The sequence below is a fragment of the Passer montanus genome, unplaced genomic scaffold (genome assembly GCF_014805655.1).
Source record: "Passer montanus isolate IOZ18808 unplaced genomic scaffold, ASM1480565v1 scaffold115, whole genome shotgun sequence".
Classification (NCBI taxonomy): Eukaryota; Metazoa; Chordata; class Aves; order Passeriformes; family Passeridae; genus Passer; species Passer montanus.
This window is the reverse complement of record NW_024358167.1, coordinates 560,760-571,026: the sequence shown is the minus strand read 5'-3', so window position 1 is coordinate 571,026 and position 10,267 is coordinate 560,760. Positions and strand designations below refer to the sequence as shown.

Below are 10,267 nucleotides of genomic sequence, written 5' to 3'. Positions count from 1 at the left end.
CCCACGCCCGCCATCACTGCCCCAGCCCCGCCCCGCGCCTGCGCAGCCGCCTCGCCGCGCTGAGGGCGGCACGGCCGGGCCGGGAGGGGCCGGGTTCGCTCGGCTCGGCTCGGCTCGGCCCGGTAGCGGAGGCCGCGACCCGGGATGTGGCGGCGCCCGGCTGGGCTCCTGCTCGTCTTCTCGGCCGCCACGGCCGCGCTGTGGCTGCTGTCGGTGCGGCTGAGCGCGGGGCAGGCGCGCAGGTGGGTGTGGGCGGCCGGCGCTGCCCGCGCGTCCCTCCCTGCCCCCGGCGCTGCCCGAGCGTCTCTCCCCTCGCAGGGCGCTGCGGTTCCCGGCGGACCTGGAGGAGCTGCGGGATCTGGCCGAGGCGCTGCGGGACTACGAGCGACAGCACCGGGGCGCGGCGCTGGCTCTGTTCTGCGGCGCGTACCTGTACAAGCAGAGTTTCGCCATTCCCGGCTCCAGCCTCCTGGTACGGGGAGGGCGGCGCGGGGCGGGGGCCGGGGACGCGCGGGTCGGGCAGGAGGAACCCTCAGCAGCACAGCGGGTCGGGGCTGTGCTCCTGGAGAGCAGCTCTGGGAAGGCTCGGGGGTGTTGGTGGATAAAGCGCCCTGAGGGCCAGGAAGGTCGGTGGGTCCTGGAGTGCCCCGGGCAGAGCTTGCCGGCAGGTCAGGGAGTGACCGTGCCCCTCTGCTCAGCCTGTGAGGCACGGCTGCAGTGCCAGGCCCAGATCTGGGCTCCCCAGGAAAAGAGAGACGAGGAGGAGAGGGTCCAGCGGAGGCCACAGAGAGGTGCAGCTGCAGCATCTCTCTGATGAGAGATGGTTAGTCTGGAGAATACTGAGGGGATCTCATTAATGCAGCTCCACAGGATGTCAGAGGATGGTGCCAGACTCTGTTCAGTGGTGGCCAGCAACAGGACAAGGAGCAATGGCCATAAACTAAAACAAGAAGTTTCACCTCAATCTGAGGAAGAACTTCTTTCCATGGAGGGTGGGAGAGCACTGTGAACAGCTGTCCAAGGGAGGGCAAAGTCTTCTCTGGAGGCATCCCAAACTCACCTGTTCCTGTGTCACCTGCTCTGGGTGACCCTGCCTTGGCAGGGCATTTGGACTGGATAATCTCCAGAGGCCCTTTCCAACCCTAACAATTCTGTGGTTCTGTGACACACTGTGTCCCCCAGGCCTCACTCCATGTTGTCCCCACAGAATGTCCTGGCTGGAGCACTCTTTGGACCATGGATGGGGCTGGTGCTGTGCTCAGTGCTCACATCTGTGGGAGCCACCCTCTGCTACTTGCTCTCTGCAGCTTTTGGCAAGCAGCTCATAGTCCACTTCTTCCCTGAGAAGGTGGCTCTGCTGCAAGGGAAGGTAAGAGCTGGCAGCCCTGGGCCAGGCTGCTCTTGGGGTGACAGTGAAAGGAGACAGTCTGTGCAGGGGATGCACCAGGCCTGCTGAGGGCACAGTCTAGGAGCAGGCAAACCTGTTGGCAGAGGTGCTGCCAGGAAAATCCTGGATCTTAAGGAAAAGCAGCTATGAAATACAGGAGGGTTTGGGAGCTTCTGTGCTCCAGAACTGCCTCCATCCATCCCATCCTGTGTTGTACACTGGAGGTGGTTCTGCTCTTGACTTCTTGTTCTTTCGTTCTGGTGAGATCCCATTTCCACCCCTTCTTTGAAGAGGGCTGGCTCACCGTTAGGCTCCCATACAGACATACACAGGATTGCTGCTTTCCCTCAGTTCTGAACTGATGGTACACTGTGGCATGTTAGAAGAAAAATTCACTCCAGTATCGTGGCCATTTGAATGTTACTGCTATTTGAGGAGCAGGAATGATATGGAACGTTTCTTTTGGCAGGTAGAAGAGAACAGGAGCTGCTTATTTTTCTTCTTGTTGTTCCTGAGGCTGTTCCCCATGACACCAAACTGGTTCCTGAACCTCTCGGCTCCCATTTTAAACATCCCCATGTCCCAGTTCTTTCTCTCCGTTCTCATTGGTAAGGCCTGGGGACACGGCCTGAGGTGACAGTGTGACACTGCTGCTCTTGGTATCACTGAGCCAGGGAGGGCAGAGTTGGGACTCTGACCCTTGGCTTGTTTCCTCTATGCTGCCCTTGAGCAGCACAGAGGTGTCTGGAGGTTTCCCCAATGCTGCAAATTTTGCTTTACACCTGGTTCTTTCTGTTACAAGCACAAACCCCAGTGTCTGTGTAATGGCTGTAAATTAAAAAAACACTGAGTTCCACCTCAACATGAGGAAGAACTTTCCCTGGAGGGTGGCAGAGCACTGGAACAGCTGCCCAGGGAGGGCATGGAGTCTCCTTCTCCAGAAACATTCCAAATTCCCCTGGACACATTCCTGTGTCACCTGCTCTGGGTAGCCCTGCCTTAGCAAGGGGGGTTGGACTGGATGATCTCCAGAGGTCCTTCCAGCCCTGACAGTTCTGTGATTTCTGTGTCTGGCTTTGGGCATATTTAGCTAATTCTCCCTAGGGGGGGAACTAACAGCTTTTTTCTGCTCTGATTCCTTCAGGCCTTACACCGTATAATTTCATCTGTGTGCAGACAGGGGCCATTCTGTCCCAAATCACCTCTCTGGATGCCATCTTCTCCTGGGACACGCTGCTCAAGCTGCTGGCCATGGCTGTGGCAGCGCTGATTCCAGGGACCCTCATCAAGAGATACAGCAAGAAACACCTGAAGCTGGATGGTGACAAGCAAGCTCAGACACTAAATGGCAGAAAGAGCTTGTGATGGCTTAGGTGCCCCAGTTTTGGGGTAAAAGCTGCAGGACTCTCTTCCCAGGGGTTATATTCTGCATGCTCTGTGCCACTAAGGACAGTGGCAATTTTTAATCATCCTTCTCATCTCAGAGGAGGTGTCTGTTCTTATTTTTAATGAATGTTTATCTGTGCATGTATCTGCACGGAGAGAGAGATACAGGGGCTTTGTGAACACTCAGTTAATTTGCCTGTTTCATTTAAATCAGTCTCCTGTGTGCCTGAGGCTGTGGGGAATAAAAGGAGGAGTATTGGCATCCTGTGAGGAAGGCAAACCAGAACCCAGCTGTGGATCACTGGCCAAGCACAACCCTGCGGGGAGTAGGCAGGCCCTGCTCCCTCCAACTGCAGACAGATTTAGCATTTTTGGCCTGAAATGATGAGCCATGTGCTCCTGTGCTCCAGTGCAGCTGTACAAGCACCAAGCTGAGAAAATAATGGTGTTTCAGGGTGCAGCTGTAGAAGATTCTTCTTTGATTCCCATGTTAAACCAGCACACTGCAGCAAAATGCTCAGGATTTGAGCTGCCTGAATCAGTCATGTGAAACACTTGAGACAGCTTCTCTGGTCTGCCAGTGGCTGCTACTCCCCAGAGAGAATAAAGGGGAAAAGAACAGGAATGGATGTGCCTGACTGGCAGGGATTTGTCCTTCAAAGGCACCTTGAAACCCATACATTTCGTCCTGTATAACTAGGAGGTTTCCATATAAAGAGGTGGGCTCTGTCCCAGCTGTGAAGAACATAGGATCCCAGAATGGTTTGGGTTGGAAGGGATCCTAAAGTCCATCCTGTTTCACCCCTTGTCATGGGCAGGGACACCTTCCACTATCTTAGGTTGCTCTAAGCCCCATCCAGCCTGGCATGGGACACTTTCAGGGATCCAGGGGCAGCCACAGCTGCTCTGGGCACCCTGTGCCAGGGCCTCAGCACCCTCCTCCCCTTGGGATGATACTCTGCTCTTGGGGTTTTGGTATTTGCTCTCCATGGGGAGATCCACCTGGAGGATAAAGTAACATTCCTGGTGTGGAAGGGGGCAGGTGGGAGACCCCAGAGCAAGGCTTCATGACATCATTCCAAAGTCCATGAGAACCCATTCCCAGATCACCAGACCAGCCTGCAGCATTGAAGTACACTGGCTTTTTATTCCATGCATTGTTTGCTTTGATAGTCATTCTTGTTTCCATCACTGTACACTGGTCAATACAAAAAAAAAAATCAAGTTTGTCTCAGGAATCCACAGAGCAGGGAGGAGGGGATGAACACTACTGGACAGGGCCAAGATGAAATGGGTACTTAACACGACAGTGGGGAGGGCAACATTCAGCTCTGGGAGAAAATCTAGGCTAGTGTTCAGGAGCTGTCAGCAGCCACAAGAACTGGATCAGGGTACTCGGGATGCTGGAAAGGAAACCCACAGTTTACTCCGGCCCTGGAATGCAGTGCTACTACAAGGAGTAAGCAGCTCACCTACACCTCTCAAGCCCAGACCCTGCCAGGAGAGGAAGTGCAAGGAACCACAGCAGAGGTGGCCATACAGCAATGAGGGGTCTGTGTCTGTGCAATCCCAGGGAGGTGTCACTAAGGAAAATCCTACATAACCCCCCCAGAATTGACAGCAACCATCCTGGGAATGTGGGGGTGCTGAGCCAGCTCTGCCCACACCCAGAAAGGCCATGGGACAGTGTGCAGGGGAGCTGGGGTGACACCTCTATGGGCAGGGCAAGGGGCTGCCCTAGCAGCATTCCCAGAGGGATGCAGGGTCAGGAGCAGTGACACTGCACTGGAACAGTGCAATGACCCGGGGGTGTGAGAATAGACCTAAATGTGGCAGGCTGGAGGGGGCAGCTCTACTTGCCCAGGCTGCAGAACAGGCCAGCATGTCCCCAGGAAAGGATGGGGAGGGATCAGCTGCATCCAGGAGAGCTGGCCCAGAAGGGTCTCAAAATCCCAAAAGCTCTGCAAGCCCAGTGGAGCTTCAACCCCTGGTAGAGCCTATGAAGAGACCACAGGTACCCAAATCCCTCTGGAATCTGTCAGGGACTAGATCACCACAGGCCAGAGGCCCTGGGGACAGGGACAGGCCTGAGCTGGAGGCAGCTCTGCTTTGGGGCTGTTTGCGGGACTGCCCAAGGATACCAGTGCTGCCCATGGGTCTCCCAGAGCCTGCCAGGTCTGTGCAGAGTCTATCCAGGGACACAGGGCTTGGCATCCTCTGATGGGAACACCTGATGGCAGTTCTCCACCTCTCTTTATACCACAAGGTGTTCTGTGCACACAGTTCTCCACTGCTAAATTCCCACACCTTGGCCTCCAGCCTCCTGAGTAACCATCTGCACACCAAACCCCCTCTCACACCACAACAGCAAAGCCATCTCTGGCCTGCCAGCTCCTCCTGCCACTGGCCAAGAGACAAAGAACATTGGGGAGGAGAAACAGAGGGTGGGAAGAGAGAGGGAAGGAGCCAGGAAAGAGCTTCTCTCCTCACAGGGTTCTGCCTCTGCCCAGAGCAGGGTGAGCAGGTCACTCCCTCTCCAGGAGCCTGTTTGGTCCTGCCCAGATAATCCACTACATGGACCCACTGCCCAGGGCAACTACCCTCCTCCCTGATGTTGTTTTGGATGCTCTGGCCAGGGAACTCTTGTCACAGTTATTCACTTTGCGATCCATTCAAAAGCCCCTCACTCCCTGACCACCCTTCCCACATTCCCACCAGCTCAGTGGCTGCCGACCATCAGGAATGTGAGCAAACACAGCTCTGCCCACGAGGAACCTGACTGCAGCCATCCACCCCTCTCTGTTCTCTGCCCTGGAGTAACAGCATCCCTGGAAATCACGAGAGGCAGCAACTGCTGACAGCCACTGAGCCCAGCTCTGCTCCCACCCCTCTGGCGAGCAGGGAGAAGGTAACGTCACACACAGAGATTACAATTGTGCTAGCGGTGAAGCCAACCTTCTGATCTACAGAAATGATAATAAATAATAAAATAACATCATAACTTAAGATCTGTCTGTAGTCCAGCTACAAAAATTTAAAAATATGGGATAATTTAACTCATACAATACTGCTCTCTGTATAAGTAAGACATTTTCCTTCACTTTGCCATGAGGCTATAAATTACCACAGTTAAGTTCAAACCAATATTTTAACATAAAATGTAAACAAACAAAGCAACAGAAGTACCTGTCCATGGTCCATTCCTGCCATTCACCTCTGGCTGACTATGACAGCCAGCACACTGGGAAGGGCAGAGGGAGAGCTCTTGCAGGGGGACATCAACTAAGGAAGAGGGGGGGAACGTGCTCTATCGTTTTGTTCTCTTTCAATATTGTTTTAGAAGAGTAGTGTTTGAAGGGAAGGCACTATGAGTTCTATCAGAAAACAAATTTTTCTCATCTGCCAATGCCTCGGCCTGTCACATACCAGTACTATCCTCACTTGCACCTGCAGAGTTTCAGCTTGGAGGAGAAACAGAGGCCTCAGGACACACCCGAGACACAGCGGTGCCACGGCCATGCCAGGATTCCCTGCACGAGGCCTGCCACGAAGGGCAGGCAGCTGCTAATGCTGCCAAGAATGTACAGTGAATAAGGAGACAGGGCAGGGCTGATGCTCTTAGCCAGGCCAGGGATTCCCAGTCTTCCCCCTCAGCACACAGCCCTCTGCTGGTTCTCGATGCTGCTGTAGGTGAGAGGCTGCTTCTCCCAGTCCACTCCAGGCGTCTCCAGCGTCCTCCCCAGAAGTGCTCGGGCTCTGCGGAATGTGCTTTCCATGCTTTGCAAGTCCTTGCTTGGCCAACACTGAGTTGATTGATTTCTTTGACTGACTGAAACAGACAGGAGGTAAGAGGAGGAAGTAAACTGGGAAATGGCACACTGCATCTGAGAGAGGTTTCCCTGCTCAGCTGGAGGTTGACACTCCCAGAGTGAAGCAAGGACGGTGGTAAGAAGTGCTCTGATACCAATTCTCAAGAGGACGAGGTTAGAATACATTTGCAGGATCTCACAACAAAATGCTGATTAAAAAAAGAAACTAAAAATCCTTAAAATAAAACCCATCATTACATTCCTGGGGATGTATCGACTCAGAAGACCCTGGTTGTTAGCACCTCAGTACCAGTTTTCTCCAGGAACATGTCCACCTTCTGATTAAAAATGACCCAGCTGGTTATACTGAAAACACTTTGTTCACAGGTGACCCTACAGTCAGGTCTTTTTCTGCTTTTCCTCATTTGATAAGACTGAGTGGTTTAGTTTTCTTGATCTGTTCTCCAATCTTCAGGGCCACGAGGCCTGGTCCCCTGTGCAAGCAGCAAGAGAATCCCCCGCGTCTGTACACAAAGCTGTCCAGGCAGGACTCCCAGGATGTTTCTCCATAGTGTGCTTGCTTTCTGAACGTTTTTTTTTTTTTTGCAACAAGTCTGTGTGTCTATAAATACAATCCACTCTTTACAGTAAAAAGTGTTAAAATGTCAAAAAAATAAATATCCATGTTACAGTAACTAGATTATTCAATAAAATACATCCCTGCCATTCTTGATTGAAATGCTCAAAGAGAATTAATTTCATTTGGACATTTTCCAGAGATTCGGGTTATTGCAAATCACTCCTGGGGTGGGAAGGAGAAGCATCTTCTCTTCCTGTAAAGTGTGATGAAGGGGAATGAAGTGGAATCTCAGGGAAATCAAAATGCCAGTACCGGGAAGCTTTGGGGGAGATCTGTATTACCAAGTAGCAGAGCTGCAGGGCTTATTGGTCCTGACCGTGGCATCAGAACACTCCCCTTCAGAAGAGTCACAGTCTGATTCTCCAAACTGTGGTGGGTTCTGCAAGACAAAAGGAAAGGGGGAGACTTGAGCACCATTCCTGTACTGCACATCACCCACACGTCCCAGTCTGTCACAGCAGCCAGGCAAAGGTCACCACCTGCAGAGGAGGAGAGTGGCACACATGGGAGAGGCACAGCACACGACTGCCCCACCAAAGGTCACCTGTCTCCCCTAAGGGAGGGGACAGCACAGAAATACCTGGTCAGAGCACTCTCAAACACAGGCTTATGAGGAGATCATGCAGCAGGCTCTGCTCTACCCCTCCAAACACTTGAAAGGCAGAGAAAGGAAGAAAGCCTTCCAGGCTTTGTCAGCAAGGCTGACGAAGGATATGTCTGAGGCAGTTTATATCCACTCCATTTCATTACGTATTTTTATCCCACGTAATGCAACTGCAAATCTGATAGGTTCCCAACATCACACTCATCTTGACCAGCACATTATGTTCAGCTTTGTTTGTGCTACTTTCCCCCACCCACTCTTCTGCCAAGCAGGAAGAAGATTGGGTATTGCAGCAGTTGCTTTGCCATAGTACACCTACCACAGCATTTTCTGGGCAGTGTTCCAACTTTCTGGCCCTCGGATTCCTTTCCATAACATTTATGTAGTTTTTTTCCACTGAGAGAAAGGACAAGGGGATAACCAACTCACCTCACAGCTGTGTTCATCTGCACAAAGTTTGCCCAGAGACATCTGAGTCTTGACCCTGCGCACAGCACACTCTTTGTCCGAAAGCCCATCCGACTGCGTGGAGATTTCAATGGGGATCTCTGGAGTCTGGGACAACATGTCCTCCAGCTTCTCAGCCAGCTCATCCTCCAGCTTGGTGGCCAGCTCATCCGGGCTGTTCGAGTGGTCGCTTGTGTTCCCCTCCTCTCCATCTGACACAGAGAAGTTCTCAGAGCTGAAGGTCGAGTAGGACTGGCAGCTACTGATGCAGCGGTGGGGTCTGCAAACAGGGAGAAGTTCAGTGTTCACCTTGGATGACAGTCACAGGGAACTTCCTGGGTGCTGTGTTCACTGCTCTGCTACACCAGGCCTTGTGGAGTGCCTTCCACATCCTGGAGCTACAGAATTCTACCCTTTGTGAATGACATAGTTCAAGATCTGCATCTTGAAATTCATCTGTTCTTATCTGGTCCTGTCTGATATGTCCATGTTAGCTGATCTAACCTGGAGCATATTTTTTCTTGGACAGTGCATTTTCCTAAAGTGCTAGGCTGTACTGTGGAATTCTGTTTAATATTTTTATTGATGACATGGATGAGGGGATTGAGTCTTTCATCAGTAAATTTGCAGATGACATTAAGCTGGGATTGTGTGTGGATCTATTGGAAGGTAGGAGGGCTCTGCAGGGAGACCTGGAATGGTTGGATGGATCAACAGAGTCCAAGGAGATGAAGTTTAGTAAGTCCAAGTGCTGAGTCCTGCATTTTGGCTGCAATAACCCCCTGCAATGCTATAGGTTTGGGACAGTGTAGCTGCATAGTGCCCATGCAGAAAGGGTCTTGGGGGTACTGCTGACAGCCAGCAGAGTGCCCTGGTGGCCAAGAAGACCAAGGGCATCCTGGCCTGGATCAGGAACAGTGTGGCCAGCAAGAGCAGGGAAGTCATTCTTCCCCTGTACTTAGCACTGGTGAGGCTGCACCTCGAGTGCTGTGTCCAGTTCTGGGCCCCTCAGTTTGGGAAGGACACTTGAGCACGTCCAGAGGAGGCAGCGAGGCTGGAGAGGGGCTGGGAACATAAATCCTGTGAGGAGCAACTGAGGGAGCTGGGGGTGTTTAGCCTGGAGAAAAGGAGGCTCAGAGGTGACCTTATCACTCTCTATAACTACCTGGAAGATGGCTGTAGTCAGGTGGGGCAGGTCTCTTTTTCTAAGCAGCAACTGATAGAATGAGAGGACACAGTCTTAAGCTGCGCCAAGGGAAATGTAGGTTTCATGTTAGGAAAAAGGTTTTCACAGAAAGAGTGATAAAGTACTGGAATGGTCTGCCCGGGGAGGTGGTGGAGTCACCATCCCTGGATGGGTTTAAAAAAAGATTGGAGGTGGCACTCAGTGCCATGGTTTAGTTGAGGTGTTAGGGCATGAGTTGGACTTGATGATCTTAAAGGTCTCTTCCAACCCAGTGATTCTGCGAGTTCAAGCTAACCCACAGGGAATACCTGCATCACCTGGCAGCCATCCCAAAAGCTGGCAGGATTTAGGACCATCCACTCAAGAAATAAGCTCACAGTTACTTAACCACAGAAATGGCCAGGATGCAACAGCAATGGGACAACACATCAGTTGAGGGAACACACAACTTGTCCTCCTAATCTTCCAAGTTAGTAAATCACAGAGGACACAACATTCCACAGGAACTGTACAAGTCACATAACTCATCCAGCCCAGCATTCTGCCTTCAGCCCCAGGCAGGAAGGAATAATCTGAAAGAAGTATGAGAACAGGGTATGCAGACAGAGTCTGCTTTGTCCTGGCATCTCTTCCTGGCCTGTGCCATTCAGCAGATCTGAGTTCTGAGCAGAAGCTCTAACCCAGGTGACAATGCCAACAGTTACTGATGGATCCATACTCCAGAAATTCTGCACTTACAGCTCTTCATGCTTTGATTTCCCCAGCACACCTTGACAATGAGCTGCACATCTGAAAATGTTCTGGATAG

General features: G+C 52.1%; 2 protein-coding genes across 4 annotated transcripts in view; one reads left to right on the top strand and one right to left on the bottom strand.

Moving 5' to 3' along the window:
- Positions 1–52: 52 nt before the first annotated feature.
- Positions 53–3,398, top strand: TMEM41A (transmembrane protein 41A). Its single transcript, XM_039696904.1, has 5 exons — positions 53–242; positions 319–472; positions 1,208–1,369; positions 1,857–1,995; positions 2,532–3,398. Exons 1-5 carry the CDS (start codon positions 145–147, stop codon positions 2,750–2,752), a joined length of 774 nt encoding a protein of 257 aa, XP_039552838.1. The 5' UTR covers positions 53–144; the 3' UTR covers positions 2,753–3,398.
- Positions 3,399–3,900: 502 nt separating this feature from the next.
- Positions 3,901–10,267, bottom strand: part of MAP3K13 (mitogen-activated protein kinase kinase kinase 13) — a 72,248-nt gene continuing 65,881 nt past the window's right edge. Inside the window, exons 15-17 of one of the 3 annotated variants that reach the window (XM_039696901.1) lie at positions 8,256–8,553; positions 7,504–7,601; positions 3,901–6,602 (exon numbers count right to left, since the gene is read on the bottom strand). In XM_039696901.1, the coding sequence (XP_039552835.1) occupies positions 6,392–6,602; positions 7,504–7,601; positions 8,256–8,553 (607 nt within the window). In that variant the 3' untranslated portion in view covers positions 3,901–6,391. Of the gene's footprint in view, positions 6,603–7,173; positions 7,602–8,255; positions 8,554–10,267 lie in introns of those variants that run through there. The other 2 variants (XM_039696902.1, XM_039696903.1) reach the window with 2 other exon arrangements.